This window comes from Pararge aegeria, chromosome 1 (assembly GCF_905163445.1).
Source record: "Pararge aegeria chromosome 1, ilParAegt1.1, whole genome shotgun sequence".
NCBI classification, from domain to species: Eukaryota; Metazoa; Arthropoda; class Insecta; order Lepidoptera; family Nymphalidae; genus Pararge; species Pararge aegeria.
Genome location: NC_053180.1, coordinates 5,224,438 through 5,245,789, shown reverse-complemented (window position 1 = coordinate 5,245,789; position 21,352 = coordinate 5,224,438). Strand labels below are relative to the sequence as shown.

At 35.6% G+C, this 21,352-nt stretch overlaps 2 protein-coding genes across 2 annotated transcripts in view; both read left to right on the top strand.

The window, feature by feature from the left end:
- Positions 1–17,497, top strand: part of LOC120624699 (protein tyrosine phosphatase domain-containing protein 1-like) — a 42,060-nt gene extending 24,563 nt beyond the window's left edge. The window contains exons 7-13 of the mRNA XM_039891379.1: positions 12,465–12,648; positions 12,951–13,071; positions 13,854–14,019; positions 14,444–14,574; positions 14,968–15,078; positions 16,297–16,434; positions 17,192–17,497. Coding sequence (XP_039747313.1) covers positions 12,465–12,648; positions 12,951–13,071; positions 13,854–14,019; positions 14,444–14,574; positions 14,968–15,078; positions 16,297–16,434; positions 17,192–17,497 — 1,157 coding nt within the window. The remainder of the gene's footprint in view (positions 1–12,464; positions 12,649–12,950; positions 13,072–13,853; positions 14,020–14,443; positions 14,575–14,967; positions 15,079–16,296; positions 16,435–17,191) is intronic.
- A 227-nt stretch (positions 17,498–17,724) lies between these two features.
- On the top strand, positions 17,725–21,083 carry LOC120624654 (death-associated protein 1). The gene is made up of 2 exons (XM_039891326.1): positions 17,725–17,941; positions 18,774–21,083. The coding sequence occupies exons 1-2, from the start codon at positions 17,890–17,892 to the stop codon at positions 19,025–19,027; spliced, it is 306 nt and encodes a 101-aa protein (XP_039747260.1). The 5' UTR covers positions 17,725–17,889; the 3' UTR covers positions 19,028–21,083.
- Positions 21,084–21,352: the final 269 nt, after the last annotated feature.

Here is a 21,352-nt window from a genome sequence, read left to right as displayed (position 1 = left end):
TCGTGAGGAAACCTGTATGCCTGAGAGTTCTCCATAATATAGGGCGTGTGAAGTCTGGTGTTGGACTTCGGCCTGAACCCTTGTCATTCTGAAAGGAGACCCGTGTCCTGTACCTAATGGATTTGTTATAATGATTATGATGATGTGGGTCAACAAAAGTAAAAAGTTAAATGCTTTTGGAATATAATAAAGTCAGTTGCTAAAGTTTTTACTGTATTTTACTAAGATAAATGCAAGATCATTTAACAAAGTTTTATTATATGTATATATTTATTTAATGGGTATTTGTTTATATGCACCACCTAACTATTTTCTGTAACCGTTTTTTATCTTCGCCATTGGTTGCCTGGAAGAAATCGCTATGTAGCGAAAAGGCCGCCAAATTGTATACGTTGTTTTGTTATACTTTTCTTTTTGTTCCATGTACTTTTTGTGGTGTGCAATAAGAGAATATTCATTCATTCATTCATTCAAAGTGGTTCTAGTAACCAACCAATAATAAGTATCACTTTAGAAATATCTTAATATTAATAAGTAACGTTTTTATATAAAAAAAAAAAACAACTGTGAACAATATGACCTGTAACCGTTTTTGACCTTAAAATTTGTAATCACATGACGTTTACATTTAAGTTGTTTCCACCAGTATTTATAACGACGATAAAGAACACATGATAAAGTTGTGGAACAAAATTATTTCATTATAACGAATTTTGTTAAACCGTATATTGCTAAACTATAACGATGAAAAGATTAACAATTTTTTGTTTTTTTTTTTTTTTTTATTCTTATTGATTAAAGGGCTTTTATTTTACAAAAATATGTCAGCCCTATCGTAACTTATTCTATTCTTGTACAACTTATAAATAACTACTTCTATAAAAATCATATATCATTTTGGCTTCCCCAGAAGTTGGGGAAGACAAGATGGTATGAAACACACCTATATCACTAAGGTTTAATTTTAAATCCCTTATTAATGTCCTTCTACCTTGATCATTACGGGCACATTCGATCAACAAATGGTGTACATCTTCCACTACCCCACATACATCACAATTTGGAGAATCCGATTTCCGCATTAAAAATGAAAATTTATTGGATGGAACGTGCCCAGAACGCAACCTATGCGCTATCTTGATCATAGACCTATTTAACTTACCAACTTCGAACCAAGGCTTTCGAGAAGGCTGACTCTGTATGGTTCGATACCAAATTCCCTTTTCTTTAGAACGTCTATCAAAATATTCTTTCCACATATCATAAATTTTACTTTTATATTTCACGGTTACCTCTGCGTAGTTTGGCATTACAAAAACCTCACTTCCCTCCAAACATGCAGTTTTTGCTAACAGGTCAGCCTTCTCGTTTCCTCTTAAACCTATATGCGATGGTATCCATTGCAGTCTCAGTTCGACAAAACTTTCCAAAACGTTATTAATCCTTGCCAAAATGGCATACGCTACCGGAACACCTCTGAGCCCAGAGGCGCACCGAGCTAAATGCTGCAAGGCACTTTTACTGTCAGTAAATATCACAACCTTATTGTATCTCGATGCTTCCACATATGCCAAAGCCTCTGAGATTGCAAATAATTCCACTGACATAATACAAACATTTGAAGTTATTTTAAATAAAATGTTATTAGAGCCGGAGTCATGAAACGCTGCTCCCGAAATTTCGTCTGATTTAGAACCATCCGTATATGTCGGCGTGAAGGTGTTCTACACCTCATTTACCGGCGTCAAAATAATTAAGATTTATTAATTAACTTCTTTTAAACGGTTTCAATCACAAACTAAGCCTTTACTGACAATCATGTGTTAAAACTCACAACATAATTTTGTAAACACAATTAGTCGGTGTCAACAAGTTTTTACAACAGATGATTGTACAAGCATGCTTTGGTATAAGTACCGGTGGCCGATATCTCGCAGGGGATTATTACTCGAGACGTCGGACCGTTCGGACGTCTGAAAGTATTCGTAATAAAAACAGAAAACAACAAGTTGTGGTTTTAATCGTGATGGACGGAAATATTGAAGTTAGTGACGTCAGTATCGCTGACGTCACTCTTTCTAAAAACAGCTCGGAGGCTCTTAAGCCGTCATATATAATACATCATGTATTACAATCACCATATTTGCTATTCAATTCCTGTACAATACAATTTCTTAACGAATTTATTTCATAAAACCTTTTAGCCTGTTTAATACTATCCAAGTCTGTACTTATGACATTATTAATGTCAATATTTGTGACCCAAGTATTCAATGTGAACATTTGCAGAGGACTACATGAATGTAACTTCTCATGCTTAATTTCATTATAAATTATAGGCACTAATGGAGTCTTTCTTCTCCGCCAATACCTACTATTTTGACAGAGTGTATAACAGTTATTTAACAGTTCAATAGTCGTATTTTTAGAAAAGCTTAGAGTTCTAAAGCAGTACTTAGTTGCTAAATAATATCTTCTCAGATACAGCGGCGGTAGGCATAACTCCGACTCCATTACATGAATGGGTGTGGTCTTAATAAAACCCCCAATTATTCGCAATGCCTGGTTTTGTATTCTGTCTAACTTTTGTATGTGACTTTTTGCACTATTGTCATATAAAAAACAACCGTAGTCAAGTCTACTACGGAGCAAAGATATATAAAGTTTTCTTAAATGCTTCGGGTGGACCCCCCAAGACGGACCAGTTAAAATTTTTAGTAAATTCAAAATTTTCATTGTTTTTTGACTTAACTCATTAATATGTTTGCTCCACAATAACGACCGATCCAACCATATACCTAAGTACTTAACATTACAAGTGGAAGCAATTGCCTTGTTATTAACATGAAGTCTAACCGGGTCATTACGCTGTCGTTTACTGAATATACAAAAACTTGTTTTACTAATTGATATCTCCAACCCTAATTCTTCCAAAACTGACTTAAATATATCTAATGAGTCTTGAACTTTATAAGTGCTTTCTCTAAGACTATTGCCTTGTGAATAAACTACAAAATCATCGGCGTACTGACAAATGAATGCATTTTGAATCAATTTACTAACTTCACATGTTGTTATATTAAATAGGAGAGGAGATATTGGATCTCCCTGTGCCAAACCTTTATTCGTCCATCTAACCATTTCCGAACTATTATGCGTATTTTTAATTATGAGGTGCCTTTCACTCAAAAACTGCCATAAATAATTACATATTTTACTTCCTATGTTAAGATTATCCAATAAACACACCATTTTATGTATAAAAACATTATTGTACGCATTTTCAACATCAAGAAAACAGGCTAAGGTTGGCTTATTTTCTGAGAAACCTATTTGTATCTGCGTAATTAACTTAATCAAACAATCTAGGCTGGATTGCGCTCTTCTGAAACCATTGGTGCTTTCCGCCAACATTTTATTTTTTTCTATAAACCACTCTATTCTTCGGGCGAGCATAATATGGAAAATTTTGCACAAACATGATATAAGCGAAATAGGTCTAAATTTATTCGAGTTTCCCGCTTTAGGGATAGCAACCACCTGTATTCTACGCCACTGGCTAGGAATATAACCTGTCCGGAAGATGAAATTATACACTTTAAGTAAATATTCTTTAGCACATACAGGAAGATTATAAATCATAGAACCCCTGGTGCAGTGTCCTTCTTTTTTAAACAGTTTGTTAGTTCCTGCATACTAAAATTGTTTTCAAGGCATTGATTATTAGATAAAAATATAGGCTGTGGTAAATTAACAGAGTCAGGCGCCAGACTACAAAGAAGTTCCTCACACTGTTCCTCCGATGCATAGCTTCGATTATTTGGAAGGCCCTTGATCCAACGCATTTTACGCAACATATCTGAAGATGTTGTTGTCTGATCAATTGTGTCACAAAAGTTTTCCCAGGACTTTGACTTAGCCTCACATGCTTTACGCTGTACCTCTAATATTTTAGACTCCAGTAGCTGTAAGTTATGGGGTGTAGGATTACGTCGCAAATTCTTTAAAGCAAGTCGTCTTTGTGCTATGAGTTTGGATAAACTGGGATTCCAATAGTGTTTTGGCACAAATTTTTGACTAGGGTTGGTACAAATTTTATATTTAGGTATATTTATATCGGCCGCATTATTTATAATATCTAAAAATAAATCATACATACTCTGTATATCATTCTGGGATCTACTAATTAAGGATTCAGCTATACACTTTCTATAACAATCCCAGTTTGCTAATTTGAAATTTCTTTTGGATGTTAACTGCAATTTATCCTTATATACTAACAAACATTTAATTACTACGTGATCGCTACCCAAATTATCATTACTTACCCCCCAATTACAATTTATGGCAATATCGGTAGTGGCAAATGTAATATCTGGAGAAGTTTCTTGTAAAGTACTATTTACTAGTTTAACTCTAGTTGCATCACCATTATTTAGTGAAATAAAGTTATTTTCAATGGAAGACTCAAACAAATAAATACCCCGAGTATCGCTTTTATAGGACCAGTTAGTGTGGTGGCCGTTAAAATCCCCTGCTACCAAAGATGACTTAGAAAATGTGGAAAATACGTCATCCCAATCCTTCTTTGTTGTATAAACAGATGATGGACAGTAAATTGATACAATATTCTTAAAAGTTTACAGTTAAATATCTTAACAAGAATATTTTCTATGCCTGCATTACTAAAACTTGTATGACACACTTGAGCTTTAATTGACCTGTGAACAATAATTGCCACACCCCCGTATGCATCCAATCGATCCTTTCTAAAAATATTATAACCATTAAAACTAATATTGGAATCCGGCTCGAGCCACGTTTCACTTACCAATGCAATATGAATTCGTTCCCTGTTTAACAAAATTTCGAATGGTAACCTTTTCGGCCTCAGACTTTGTGAGTTCCATTGGGCTATTCTTAAATTAAAGTGCTTATCCATTAAAAATATACTTTAAAATATATTGCAAAAAACCTTCCCCCACTAATTTAATTAACACCGATGACAACTCTTCCCACACAATTTTCATAACATTTTTGATTTTTTCTTCAAAAGAAATGTCTGCTAAAAAAACCGCCTTCAATTTCAGCCAGCATCGCTTAAAAGAAAAGGCAGTAGACTCTCTCTTTCGTTTGCCCATCTCCTCCTCCTGACTATTCTCCTGCTCCGATTGGGTTTCTTCACTATCCAACGTCCACTCTTTACTCATTTGCAGTCTCTTCTTTTTCTTTTTACGTCTTGTAGGTCCAGGAACAGTCATTTCTTGTATCCTTTCAGTTTCAAATTCACTTTTGGCATCATTAGCTTCTTTATTAGCTTTCCCCCTATAAATTTGACTTACTAGAATATCCCTGTATGATAACTTATGAGTTGTGATGTCTGCTGTTTGGCTCTTGGCTGTAGTTTCATAATAGTTCTTCTGAACCTGATTTTGATCCTTCTCTTTTTCCAAATAATACTCTAGTGCTTTTCGGTATGTCACTCCTTCTTCACTCATAACACGACGAATTTCCTTTTCTTTTTTAAATACTGGACAAGATTTATCCAAGGATATATGTGGTCCTTTACAATTAACACATCTAAATGATTTTGTTTCACAATTAACATGATTTTCCCCACATTTAGGACAAATTATCTTCCTTGTAGGGCATGCCCGCATTAAATGTCCAAAATGCCAGCATCTGGAACATTGGGTTACTGGAAATATGAACCGTTCAACTTTGAGCCTGCAACCATAAGCATAGACATAGCTAGGTAATGTAGAACTTCTAAAACTAAGTCGCACAGTTTCACTATCTATCCATTTTCCGTCTTCTGTTAGCCTCTTTAATCTTTTTACAGAAACGATCTCACAGTCACAAACAAATATTTTCTGTAATTCTTCGTCATTAACTTCTAGCTCAACCTGCTTTACTATGCCGTAAGCTAAATTAATTTCATGCGTAAATTGACATCTGTATCCCAAATCGACCAGTTTAGGACAGTTTAATAGGATATCCGCATCATTTTTCGATGCGAATGTCACTATTACTTTGTAGGGGCTTTTATATTTAACTTTCAATATGCTAGGTATACTTAGTGATCGAAGGAACTTCGCAAGGCTAATCTGTTTAGGTAATATCTCCAAAGATGTTATAGAAATTTCATACAAATTCTCGCTTACATTTATTTGTGTACGAGCGAGCGAGGCGTTTTCGTCTTCTCTCCACCGTCGTAAAGCCCTCATCACCGTCTACATCATCCTTTCCGCTATCACTCCTACCTCGCTTGTCCGGTCTCATTAATATAGGTGAGTCTATTCTTTCCGCGTTCTCATTAAATTGTTGCTCATTTAATATATTAATATTTATACCGTCACTTTCACTCATGTCACTACCGCCAATAATTGCGTCTCCCTTACTTTTCTCACTCATTTTATTTTATTTTCGAATGCGGGTAGTTATATAAAAATATCACCGAGGAATAGAACGCGCGCTCGCTACCGCGCACCGCACGCGACTCTTAACTATTTTCACGCCTTAACTACTGAACTGATTCACTATGTAATTTTTACATGTTGTCAGGGCTACAAAAAAAAGATAGAATAATTTGTTTGACAAAATTTAAGCCAAAACTAGTATAATAACCACTGCATTAAGAGCAAAGAGAACCGTCATTCAACCATTATTGCATGCCAAATACAGTGAAAACGCTCCGCGCACGTCTTACTTCACAGCCGCGGAATGTTGCTAGCTCACAATTTTTCCCCATTTTCCTCATTTTATGGTAAACGTTAGAGGTAGAACATGAGAGGTAAAATAAATACTGTCAACTGCTAAATAGATTGAAGTAACTGCCTGTTTGAGAAACAATTATAAAGTGGATTTTGGATGCTTCAATATTAGAGGTGTTACCGGTATGTAAAACGATGCTAAATGCAACTCCAAACCACGAATTCCAACTAGCGTCCTTAGCGGCGTTAACGTAGGTCCTGCAAGCGACCAATAACAAAACTCCTGTTTCAACGCGCGCTCATGATTGGTTGCACGCCGGTAATCAACCCATTACCGGCCCAGTGCAGGACACGGATGTCCTTTAAAAATGAGAAGGTTTAAACCGTAGTCTATCACGCTGGCCCAGGGCGGATTGGTAGACTTTACAGGCCACTGACCTCTATCATACTATAACTAAATAAATAAATATACTGCGAAAATACACACACGCATTGATCATCGCGTTCAAGTAAACAAACAAACTCTTCAGCTTTATATATTAGGACTTATCCTAAGATATAAAGCTGGAGAGTTTGTTTGTTTGTAACGCTGATCTCTATCTTATAGAGATCAGTGTTACAGGCCTTTGAGAACATTATGGACTTTATGCAGATTTCCTCACAATGTTCAAGCAAGTTCACCGTTCAAGCAAGTGATACTCAATTGTTAAAAACGCACATAACTTCGAAAAGTTAGAGAAGCGTTCCGCTTATCAAACTCGATCCCCCGAAAGCGAAGCCGACGCTGGACCCACTAGGCTATCACCGCATTTTGTACTACTTAGTTATAACTGAGCTGCTACTTATTCGTAAATTGTAATAATACAAAAGGGTCATAAGGTGAAATCATGCTGCTTTAATTTTTATTTTATGCAAATATTGCATTGTTCATTAAACCCCCGTAATTAAAGTCGAACTAGGTACATAGTATAAACAACGAATTTAGAACACCGTGTGGCACGAGCAGCGAGCTTGGGTATGTGCTCGCACAACCCACACATAATGGGCATCATAACTAATTTTGGCAAACTGCTCTATAGTGTTCTATGAATGGCCAAGTATCCACAAAATGAAACCCGAAATAATACTTCACAGGCTTTAGAAAGTACACACTACTGTCTCTGAGACATTTTGAACTATCTGTGAAACCGAAAACCTTATAGTTTTTGAGTAAACCACTGCCATAGTTTTTACTGAAAGAAATCGAATACAGCCCTAACATAACATGAAAATTTAAATGAAGTGACTTCTGTCACTTAATTAGGTACGCGTCGCATAGCTATGCAAGGTCGATCTTTTACCTTCAAAAGGGTTGTCTTAAGTATACCACTTAGTTGAAACGGCTTAGTTTTTTTTAACTGTATTTTTTTTCATTTTTGTCTGTCTGTCTGTATCATGGCCACGCATCATTGTAAAACTACTGAATGAATTCAAATGAAACTTAGCAAGATTTGAGTTTATACTACGTGGTAGGACGTAGGAAATAGTGTTGCCCAAATTCAGTCTTGGTCTTGCAGTCTTGGTCTTGTTCTTGCGTTTTTGCAAGACCAAGACCAAGAACAAGACCGCGTATTTTTAGCAAGACCAAGACCAAGACTGACCGTGCAAGACTTGAGCAAGAACAAGACATAGCCTGCAAGACTCTTGCGTCTTGCAGCTAGGACTTAGCGCTATTTCACGGAGTAGTTAGGTGTAACAGTTCGGTGTATAGGTAGGTAGGTACGCTTAGGAATTCTATGAGACGCAAAAAACTATATCAAAGAATATGAAAAACTGGACCTATGCGCATTACGACTAATACCATAAACATAGCGAATTAAAAAATATCTATTAAAATCAAACAAGAAAAAATAGCAAAAAAGTGTTCGAATATCTCTGAGAGAGATGATGAGAGTAAGTATTTACTAGCTGTGCCCGCGACTTCGTCCACGAGGAATAGTAACTTTGGAGGTATAGTGACGTTCAGGATTTATTTATTTATTTTAAAACTTCTGTCATCAAACATACAAACGAACTCTTCAGCTTTATAATATTAGTATAGATGCACGCCAAAACATTCACTTATATGTAAAGAATAGTGATTGGCACTAATTCTTTACATATATTTTATTCACGGGTCGCGTCTGTACAAGTAGGTAATATTTAGTGTGTGTTTGTACGCCGCACGCGGCATCGTTCGATTTGCGGCGGCATCCTTTTCATAGAGCCGGCACGTGGCGAGGCGGCGCGGTAAAAAGCAAGGAAACGTACTATAAATGAAGGAATTATTTTAATTCCAGTCATTTCCAATTGAGCTGTGCTTCGATTCTAACTTAATAATTGTTTTTACTAATTCTCGTTGTTTTCTAAAAACGTATCACGTGTACAATTTAATATGAGTGACGAAGATTCAAATTATTCTAGTCCGAGTAACGAGAGTTTGAGTCACAGATCTAAAAGACCCAAAAGCAAATTTGAGGAGTTTTTCGAAATAATTCATGCATCCCAAACTGCCCTATTGTGTAAATTGTGCCAACATAAAAAGATTGAAATAAAAATGAAAAACAGAAACACTTCAGGCTTAAGGAAACATCTAATGTCTTTCCACAAAAAGGAATCAGAAATATTTCTTCCTGTTAAACCAAAATTAAGTGGAGATATCACAAGCTTTTTAGTAACCGCTGGAAGAAGTGGACAGGTAAGAATATTTTTTTAACAGTTAAAAGAATTTTAACTCCGCGTAGCTATTCATGCGATACTTTCAAAAACGCCATTAACTTACGTAAGTATTTTTGAGTTAGTGGTGTTTTCATCTAGGGGTGCGACATATTAAGTATGTAATTATCGTCTTAAATATTTTTTATAAACACCCATATTTTCATTTAATCGGCCAGTAACAACTAAGTACTTTATTTTGGTAAATTACAGTACAGTGCAACCTTAATATAACAAATATCAATTTAACGATTTTCTCGATTTAACAACAACAAACCTCCTCCTCTTATACGCTCAAACCTAGTATGTTTTAAATAATAACACAAGATTTATTGTTTTGTTTCAGTCGGAAAACAGCAGTGACAACATCACGACAGCTACAGTTGATTGGGTGGTGAAAAAATATCTTCCCTTCTCATTTTTCGATGACGAAGCTACACAAGTATATTTTCGACGTATTTGCCCTAATATGGTGTTTCCTAAAAGGTCTACACTTAGAAGGAAAGTCAAAGAGCGATTTGAAGAGCTCCAATTGAATCTCAAGGAACGACTTCAACCATTATCATCTAAAATGTCGTTTACCATTGATGGGTGGACGTCAATTGCTGGTAGGAGTTACTACGGGGTTACTATTCATTATATAGACAACGAATGGAAGTATCGATCTGTAGTTCTTGATTTTATACCATCACGCGGTCGACATACTGGGGAAGATATTGCAACGATTTTCCATGAATGTTTATTGGAATATGGCATAATTGATAAAATACAAGGTATCACGGTCGACAACGCAACTGCAAATACCAAATTTATGTATGAACTGGGCAAACAGCTGCCGCCACACTTTGATTCAGACAATCAACATTTCCGGTGCTTTGCTCACATTTTAAACCTTGGTGTACAAGATTTATTAAAGACCTTAGCATTACACTGTGAGTCTGACACTAACGTGCAAGATCAGCAGTACGAAGACTATGCAGACGAAACTGAGGATGAGGAAGATGAAGAATCTGCACCAAATATTGCTGACTCGCGTACATCTGTAACAAAGTTACGCAGTATTTCCAGTAAAATAAAAAGAAGTGAGATAGTGAAGAAGAAGTTTCAGTCTGCTTGTGAAGCAGCTGGCGTGCCATCAAATCTAAATGCCATTCTTGACTGTCCAACGAGATGGAATTCCACACATGATATGATTGGATTTGGTTTAAAAGTGAGAGCGGGCATTGACATATTGTGCAGTTCTGTCACCGAATTGAATGATTTTCAAATCACAGCTAATGAATGGCAGGTACTCGAAAAATTACATAAATTTCTAATAAACTTTAAACTTTTAAGTACAAAACTTGGTGGAGACAAATATGTTACGTTACCGCTAGTCATTGTATCATTTAATCTCTTGCTAGATAAAATTGAATCCATGGTAAAACAGTTAGATGAGAAACCTAATCGATCTGAAGTGGATGAAAGGCTCATTCTAGCTTTCCAAGCAGCTCGAGACAAAATGCTTAAACATTACAAGAAGAGCAACTGGATTTATTGTACTTCTTTAATTTTAGACCCAAGGCATAAGGCTCAGACTTTTGACCTGACAATGTGGGGGAAGCAACTTAAAACAGAAAGTCTGCGCAAGTTCAATGAACTTTATGAAGAATATAAAAGTCTACACTCACTGAACAAATCTCTGGAATTACCAGAAAAAGACAATAAAGTATGTGATGAAGATGAAGACGTAATAGACTTTGATAAACTCTATGAATGTCCCTCGACGTCATCTGGATCTTGTCTTCAAGGCTTAGTGATAGACGAGTTGGAGGAGTACCTGAGAAAACCAAGAACTGCCAGCTCGGAAGACATTTTAGATTGGTGGAGGACGCATGAGACAGAGTATCCGATTTTATCGAAAATGGCCCGTGATTTTCTCTCAATACCTGCAACTTCAGTACCTGCTGAGAGGTTATTTTCTAAAGCATCATTAGTAATTAGAAAACATAGAAATAGGTTAAGTGATGAGTCAGCCAGATGGTTACTTTGTATTAATTCTTGGTCAAAAGAATTGATATAAAGTATCATAACCTAATGATAAAGCTGTTGATTTGTGTTGTATTTTATTTTTTATTCAAATAAATGATAAATCGTAAAACTCTTTTATTAAATTTCTTATAAGTTGAGGGTTCAATCTCTTTCTAGACAGATAAGTATTGTTCTTTAAAATACAGTCAAGTTATTGTAATTAATTTGTTTTTTTACATGTTTTAGCAAATGTAAGCTTATAAATCATAAATGTTTATTAAGAAACAGTTACTTCCATGGAAAACGACATATAGGTCAGTTGATTTTTCGAATTTCTTATCAAATCTTCAGTTATTTATTAATCTGCTTGATCTTTACTATGGCTATGTTAATTCAAGCTCACAATGTTCCAATTCTAATACGTTTTTCTAAGATTTAAAGTAAACTTTAATAAATAGTAATAGACTAATAGGTAATTGCAAGACTTGCAAGACTCTTGCTGCAAGACCAAGACCAAGACCAAGACTGGGAGCGCAAGACCAAAACCAAGACCAAGACCAGGTGTATTGGCGCAAGCACAAGACCAAGACTGGCTAAGTCTCGTCTTGTTCTTGCATTTGGGCAACACTAGTAGGAAACTTGAAAGTGTTTGACGATTTTACACCCTAACTCCGACATAGTTAACAGTTTTTAATAATTCTTTTTGTACTGGGTAGAAAAGAGAAACCTTAACGTAACCATTTCAAAATTTAAAAGCCAAAAATAATTGAATTTGACGAGACAACAGGGTAATACGAAAACTCGATATCGTCAAATTTTTATAAGTAAAATCGGTTTGAGTTGAGGGGGACAAAGGCTCGGACGGCACTAGTTTTTTCAAATACCTATTCCTCAAAATTATCATAGCTATACACTCATCTTAAGGTGTTTTTTTTAATTGCGGTGGAGTAAAGTATTAAAGTAATGGGTTCGTGATGATGACTATTCTTTATCCGTTCTGTTATGCAGGTCTAGGCAGAACAGGGGTCCTCATAGCCTGCTACTTGGTCTACTCTCTTCGGATAAGAGCAAACGACGCTATCCGCCTGGTCCGCAAGAAACGCCCGCACTCCGTACAGATGAGCGGCCAAATCCTCTGCGTGCAACAGTTCGAACACTATCTACTGCCACAGACAATTGTTTTTAGTTCTAAGTGAGTATTAAAGAACATGGGGATGGGAATTGAATATTACTCATTTTCAAAGGCAAAGCCGCAGGGCAGATCTAGTAACTAACAAAAATATAATGAAATAAAAATAAAATTCAGAATTCAAAAAACTGTTTATTCTTGTACCATGTTACCACTAATGTAAGGTGATGGTTATAACTACATTCGTTAACTTAAAACTAACGCAAGGAGGGTTCCAAACGCGCCCTGGTCTAAGAAGAGCCCACAAGAAACTTAACCAGGTTTTATTTTGTTCTCACCATCTCACAGTTAAATTATATTCTCAGGGACCCAGTTATGTTGACGAAAAATCGGAAGTGCTCAGAATTTACACTACGTCAATATTTGTACCGTCAGCAAGCGACACTGCATGGGGTGGAGGAAAGAGCATTCAGAGAACTGCCCAAGGTACCTATGTCGAAAACGAAAATATGATTTTTACACTAAATACATGCTACAAATTTCAAAACAACCGACACTAGTCAAGCCCTTTCATTTCACACCTAATTGGAGTAAATTGTGAAAAAAAATCCACATTTGTAGCGGCCCAATTGGACCGATTGACAATAAACTTAGGTCAGAACATAATAAAAAAACTTACCAATAAAAAGACATTCCGGACCTTTCAGACTAATGGCTTGTTGTCGTGCTTAACATCTGTTTATGTTTTTTTTCTGTGTGTTGGTAGTTTTATTGTATCGTTTGATAATTTTATGTATATTATTTTACTTTATTTTTCCGTATACACCCTCTCCTTGTCAAGTTCACTACGCATCTCCGTCAATCCGTGACGCCAATCAAGGCTATAACTGAAAATCAGCGCTGCAGTTGTCAAATACTGCAGCATCATGCTGAGGTAGCCTTACCGTAGTCTTGCCGTAGTCTTTTCAGCTGAAGCACATTTCGATGGACGATGAGGCATTTAGTTTGTAATATAGTGTATAATTAGTTTTCATTAGTTTAGGTACTTGTGTGTGGAAGCTGCATAAAGTTTATTATTATTATTATCACTCCCAACTTATTTAACACATTTTGTAGAAAAAAAAGAACAAAATAAAATCGGTTCAACCGATTTCAAAACGTGTGTGTGTGCGTGTGTGTGTTTGTGAGTGTTCTTAATAGTTTTTCCTTCGTGCTAAATTTTTCAATGCGAACTTAGCTGCAATTTTACTTTGTATTTTAAATTACAGATTGTATACTGCCTCTGCGAGCGCCTACTCAAGTTGTGCGGCTGTCATCAGGGTAGCGGCTTGGACTTGAGAATCAGAAACAGACCTTTCTACAGGTCCTTCCTGACGTACAAACTGAAACAAGGGCGACCGCCTGAAATACAAACCCCAGAGGAAGTTTTACCATGTGTGTGCTCATCACTACCTTTTTACGAACTCCAGGCGCAGCGGTGAACGCTGTACTTTGAAGTAGAAGATCCCAGATATAGGCCACTTTTTATCCTAGGAAAATATTCAAAGCTCGACTGAAATTACATACAGCTTTTTTGTGACAGAGCTTGTCCGGGGAAAAACCGACATGCTTATTTCCGCCGCCAAGCAACATTGATGTTTTCTGGTCTGAACGACGTGGTTGCCGGTTTTATTACTGGCACATAAGACTCAGGTTGATTTCGTAGGGAAAGTTCCTTTAATACCCTGCGAAGTGTGGCTCTGCTTATAGGCGACCGTTTTCCGCTTACCATTTGGGCCATTGATCGGTCCGTCAATAATTATATAAAAAAAACGAATGCTTTACAACAAAATTAAAATAATCTTCGTCTTAAAAACAGCGCAAGTTCCAACACTACCAATGGTGGAGTGGCGCGACCCCATAGAAGAGGACATCGAGCGCAACCTGGAGTCAGTCAGTAGACTCACGGGGGCGACTGGTGGGAGGATACCAGCTGTGTTGGTACATGAGGTAGGTACTTACATACATACAGTTTTCCTGGCCGTTTTCAGCCAGGAAGGTGTATCTCCAGGAAGATTTTCAACCTATGCGGGAGATTTTATCGAGCAGAACTTCATGCGCAAACACGGGTGCATATTATAGTGTGACCTTAGTCGCCTTATAAACCAACGAATAAATGCAGCAGGTGTCGGGGTCGTTTGCCCGCGATACCAGCGGTAGGTAAATTCAGCTTTGCTTGCGTGCCGGTACTGTCAATGAGTATACAAAAAAGTTGACCCACTATTCACTAGCGTTATTATTGCTACCATGAGTGTATAAGATATTAAAATTTCTTATTTTAAACCATGGGTTTAGCGCTGTTAATAATTTTTTATGAACATTTATCATATACATCTTTTACAGGCCTTTCTCGTGGATCACCAGAGTCTTCCAGAGGAGAAACAAAAATACTTTAAACAACTTCGCACTGATATCAATCAGAGGAGTGATGCTATGGCCAAAATTGACGAAGAGGTATTTACCTACTAATAAATAAAATGAAAGTACTTGTAAAGTCCAAATAACAACTTTCTATTGAATGCTTAGGAAAGTTAAAAAGGTTAAAAAAAATTACGTACGTCTGTCATCGTATTTTTCGGCTACTCTTCCTTCTACTACTACTTTTCTACTTCCGAATTGACATACGAGTTTATCTGAAACTAATAAATAAGTGCACAATTTAGTGCTTTTGTAAGTTCTTATTTTAGTTCCTTGTACATTTATTGTAGCGTCACACTATCGTTGTTATCCCATTACCGGCCCAGTATAGGATCTCTCTAAGAATGAGAAGGGTTTAGGCCGTAGTCAACCACACTGACAAGGCGGATTTCTTAAAACGCTTATCCGAAAAGTTTAAGATGCGTGACGGTAATCTAACTGGGTACTAGTGAAAGGGATGCCAAAGTTATACCCGCTAAATTATCACCGCTTTTTACTGAGCCGCAAATTAGAAATTAGTCTTGTTTAGCGGTGATAGCCCTAAGCCCAGTGGGTAGGACTCCGGCTTAACTTCGGGTGGGCCGAGTTCAAATCCCAGCACATACCTCTAACTTTTCAAAGTTATGCGCGTTTTAAGTAATTAAAACATCACTTGCTTCACCGGTGAAGGAAAACGTCGTAAGGAAACCTGCATACCTGAGAGGTCTCCATAATGTTCTCAAAGGCGTGTGGAATCCACCAATCCGCAGCTGGCCTCATAATCTCACCACATTTGTAGTGGGCCGGTAATGGGTTGATATGATGAATTTGGAATTCCGAGCTAGTTCCGGACATAGCTCGGTGAACCAATGGACTTTGGGCCCCAAAGTGCTGGAATGGTGACTCCGCAGCGTTGGTCGGTCCCCATTGAGGTGGACAGACGACATCAAGTGAGTCACTTGGAAGCACTAAAAACAAGCGGCCCAGAACTAAAAAGAACCGTAGATTGTGGAACTCCCTTCAAAAGTCCTATGTCCAGCAGTGGACCTCAATCGATTGAGCTTATGATGATGAGAAGGTTCAAAAGTTCTTGATATTATTATCTTACTTATTTACTACTCTTGCCATTCTCTTCGGAGATTTGAACCAATTCTTCTTCTTCTTCTTTTGATTTATGGCTTTTCGTAGTGCCAAAACAGCACAATGTACTTTGCCAGTGTCAAGTAGCTTTTGAACCAATTATGATGAATCTCAAGGTTCTGAGTTACGTTACAGGAGGATCCGGAAGTGTTAACCGGGTTGTTATTTGACTGGTTAGAGGGCCTGAAGCAACCAGTGCTGGACAGAAATGACCTCTCCACCATCATCGGCCGTTGTAAACACGTGGAAATGTGTATTTTAGCCTTACAAATGGTAAATTTTGTTTTAATTCCACTAAAAGTTAGTTCACTGCAATCTCACCTGATGGTTAGTTAGGAAGTCTACGATTTTTTTTATTCCACTTCAAGTTAGGTCTTAATTGGAATCCTACCTGGTGGTAAGATGATGCAGTCTAAGATAGTGCCATGCTAACCATATATAAAGCCCATATACTGGATATATTAAGCCCATGTCCGTTGTCAATTTCTACGTGACACCGTACCGGAACGCTAATTCGCTTAGCGGCACGTCTTTGTCGGTAGGATTGTAACTAGCCACTATCCACGGCCATAGCCTCAAATCTTAATGAATGAATGAATACACTTTTATTGTACATCATATAATCTTATAAGAAAAAAAGTAGTTACAGAGATATAAATACATATCAAGAGAGTACAATTTGGTGGCCTTATCGCTACATAGCGATTTCTTCCAGGCAACCAATGGCGTAAAAGGCAAAAACATAGAAAAGAGGTAGGTGGTGCACTAAATAAGATTTAAAATTATACAAATATAAGATTTAAAACACTAAATAAGATTTAAAATTATACAAATCATTTTAAGTGTGTAATTAATTTTCCCGGGATAAAAAGTATGAGTATCCTATGTTCTTTTCCAGGATGCAAGCTATCTCTGTGCGAAATTCCATTACGATCTGTGCAGCGTCTGAGCTAACACGCTTTCACATTTATAATATTAGTATGGTGCAAATTGTAGGTTTTTTTTGTAAAAAAAAATATCTGTTTTTCAGGAGGACGTAATTCTTATCGAATATTTGCTTCGCTTCGTGATAAGATTGCGACCGCTCGCAGCGCAAAAGAAAATCGACATCATCAAAAGAATAATCGGAGGGTTAATCCAACAGATCATTCCAGTAAATGGAAAATCTCGCCCTAATAAAGACTTTCCTAAATTAAGGGACGGAACATGCGTACAAGTTACAAATTTCATGTTACGAATGGTGGTGGAAATACAAAAGGATATGTCGAAACCTTGTAGTGATGACAATGATGTTGTTATCCCTTCAAGGAGGCTCAGAATAAAGGCTTGGAAATGATATTGATTTTTATTTTTTTAATTCCCTTCCCCACAACAACATTAGTATTGTGGCAGTGAAAGTTAAAGTAAGAATTACTGAAATCCACTGAAATTACATCTGTGAGTCCACGCCCTAAATAAATTCTCGTCTTGCCAATAGATGGCGTAAGTTACATTTTATAATCTTTACAGTTGACAATAGATTGCGCTTACTACGATACATTTTGCTCGAGAATTGCGACTAACTTCAGCTATTTACTTTCATAAAATTTGTTTTATTTTATCTGTGCACAAGTGCGCCCGTGTCATTCTCGCGTCCTTACACGTTGCCAGTTTTTGATTATTTATCGAATCTTATCAGATTTTATACATTGTCCAGCTCTATTTTTTACTTAATTAAACCTATCAGCAATGTCGTCCCCTGATGAAAGCTCCCAGCTTAAAGCGGGCCACCCACCTGCAGGTAAGTTTTTTAAGTTTGTTTACCTGCATGACAACAAGAATTAAACCAATTAACGTCTTTACGGTTCTAAATAAAATAAAATGCAAGACACATTACGTAGATATAAAGATAATAACAACATTCTAGAGGTGCTTTACTCAAAAATTTGTTAAATATTCGATTTGAAAAATATGTATGCAGGTGCATAACCTTGAAGTAGATGTTATTTTTTTCATTTCCATACATGATTGTAAACAAAGAACTTTAAAATACAAGGTCAGCATTGATAGACCATATCGCTGACTAATAGAATTACGGTTTGGTATTGAATTACACATATTTATATTGTGAAATAAAAAGATTGCACTAAATACCTACCCACCTTTATCATGCATACTTAGTAACTTAGGTTTTATTAAGAAATAAATAAATCTTAACATGTTATTGTAGGCATATGAGATATTTGTAGTGTTATCTGAAACTGCATTATGATAATGTATTCAAAAATATATAATATTTATAAAACTTTTCACCAAACAAGTTCTAAATTTAGAGTGCCACAAAATTAGTCCAGTCTTTCACAAGAATATTGATGAAATTACCCCTTGATTTATCCCACATTATGTGTTGATTTGATTTTGGATTTTATTTAACAAATGCCTGTCTGACAAACCTTTGTTGGATTATGTTTTTGTCAGTACTAATAACTGCCACCTGTCAGTTCAAAGAGGTAATGTTATTATCCCCTTTTAATTGCAAAATCAGTTTATTTCCCATAGCATCCACATAATATCATCCCACACACTTGGAGAGTTCTTTGCATCAAACTCATTTGGAAAAAATAATTTCACAGTAAAAGCTGGAGGAATGAGAATCACACAGCACAAGGTCCCTCATACAAAAGATAGCAAGGAACCCGCAAATGAGGACTTAACTGGACTTGGGGGACCCTCTGCAGTGCCGTCCAACCCAGTATCTATTGCAGGAGCACCTAATAGAGGTAACGCTGACTTTACTCCACAGGCTGCGCAGGTTGCTCATAGTCCTAAGCCTGCAGCTCATGTTAATGTTAAGCCCAACACCAACATCCAACAGCCAAGAAAGTAGTTTGGTTTGGATGTTGGAAAACTCATATCAACGTCTTGATATATACACATATGTAGGGTAAAAGATAGATAGTAAATAAGTGTAGCTGGGCCACATGGATCAGTCCGGAGAAGCCAATTATGGGTTGTAAAGGACTTGCAGCACTGCTCAAGCTTTAAGTAGTTCACTTTTTTTGAGTAACTATTGTCAAGAACATGGGCCCTGGAAATTTGTCTGATGGTGTAATTGTTTCGGTTACATATTTGGTTTCTATCTTTCTCCTTATGTGTGTGGATCTAAGTTAGGTGTTTCTATATAAATGTATGACATTGTAAACAGTAACAAACTAACCTTGCCATAGCTCTTTGTAATGTAACAATTTTCTTGGTATTTTATTACCAGTGTCTAATTATTCATTTATATTGTTGATTAAGACATCTTTCCATATGTCTATTACTTTGAAGTCAGTGTTTATGTTCTTATGAATCAAAAATGTTTGTCAAACTAGTTTTTAGTATTGTAATTTTGAATATTGCTATTATCCACATGAGAACTTTGTTCATTTATCCATTTGAATCAATAAACTATTGGAATATATCAACAGTACTTCTATATTCACAGTTGTATAAATAATCATATCTGTAACTAGAGTTTCAACTTAAATTACTGTCCGTGCAGAAGGAAGAAACATTAATATTAAGCTTTAATTAATTTAAATTAAGGCTCAACACAAAAGCGTTAAGTTATTTTCGTCTAGTAATAAAATGACGACATCAAGAAAAAAAACAATTTGGTAGGACTGCAGGTAATAACTGTTTTTTCCGCTTCCCTGCCGTATCACGTTTGACTAGTTAAATTTTCCTCAATATACTTTTGTTTACTTCTCATTTTTTGTTTAAATAAAACACCTAACTTATATCAATGTTTTACAACCTAGTGATTAGTTTGATATAATAAGAATAAAATAATATTTCCTTTATGTAAGTCAATAAAGTATTTATTGTCGTTTTTTGTGTATTGAGATTTGTTCCTCTTGTTTTATTAATCTAATCATTAATGGGCTATCCTAATGATATATTTGTCTATGTTTTTTTTTTTAATTATAGATAAATTATAATCTACTTGCGCATTACCGATTTTATTTAGTCGTAAACGACAGATATCGGCGCTGTAGTATATATTTAACAATTTATTTTTATCGTTTGTGCAATTTATTTGAGACTTAAAAATTTATATATTTTATTTACATTTAATTTTTCTATGTCACAGCTTCCTTAAATTCATCCATCCTTAAAATCCAGTTTACTTATATTATAAGAGTTGTTGCATCTTGATTGGTAGTTTAAGGTTGCTATGTAATCGTTCTCACATTGTATCAATTATTTAAATATATGAGGTATGCAAGTGCAAGACTACAGATAAGATGATAATTATTATGTATATAGAATAATAATACTTGAAAACAATAAACAATTGTGTCTTTTATTAAACTATAATTTCGTTTCGCTAGTATTATTGATACATTATACTTTATGCATATTTTGTAATATTTGCATCACGCTCTGTTATCGTATACTATTTTTTTTTTAATTTACATTCCTTTATGCATTTTGTAGAAAATAACTTGTGTAACTACTTTATAGCGTTCGATATTCCGTTCGTCATAACTTGAAGTACCGTGCCTTACAAAATATCTTTACAGCATTACAAGTTACAACTGACGACATAAACAGCACGCCATACAAACCACTCGTCAAGTTATAATGAACGTATATTAGAAGAGGTAGTACACAGTGAAATAAACAAAAATTGAAAATGAAACACAGTGAAATTATATTGTATTAGAAAAATACGCTATTTCATTAGGGTAAATCGGTGCTAAAATGCTTAAACTGGTTGCATTATGTTAACATTCCCACATTGTTTCAATAATATAAAAAGGTCTTATTATATAATAAACTTGAATAATAATTACTAAATTTGATTGGTCGAAATGTATTGACATTTGGGACCACACGTTTTTAGGTTTATTTTTTTATTTTTCTTTCAGTTTTAAATAAAATTATGGAAATACATACCTCTTTGTTTTTCTTTATGTAACATACTTAATTTTTTTTTTTTAAATATTTATACCATTTCATATATCACAAAAAATATAATTTGTTACAGTAATTTCAGGTTAAATAAATAATAAAACTTTCGATAGCTAAGTTTAAACATGATAAGTGCCAGGTAGTTTATTATGATTAGTATTTTAACGAATGAGCTAATAATTCTTGTTTAATCAATGAATAGTTGGATTTTGATATAAATACGGATGCTTTTTCCATACACTTCACTCTTGTA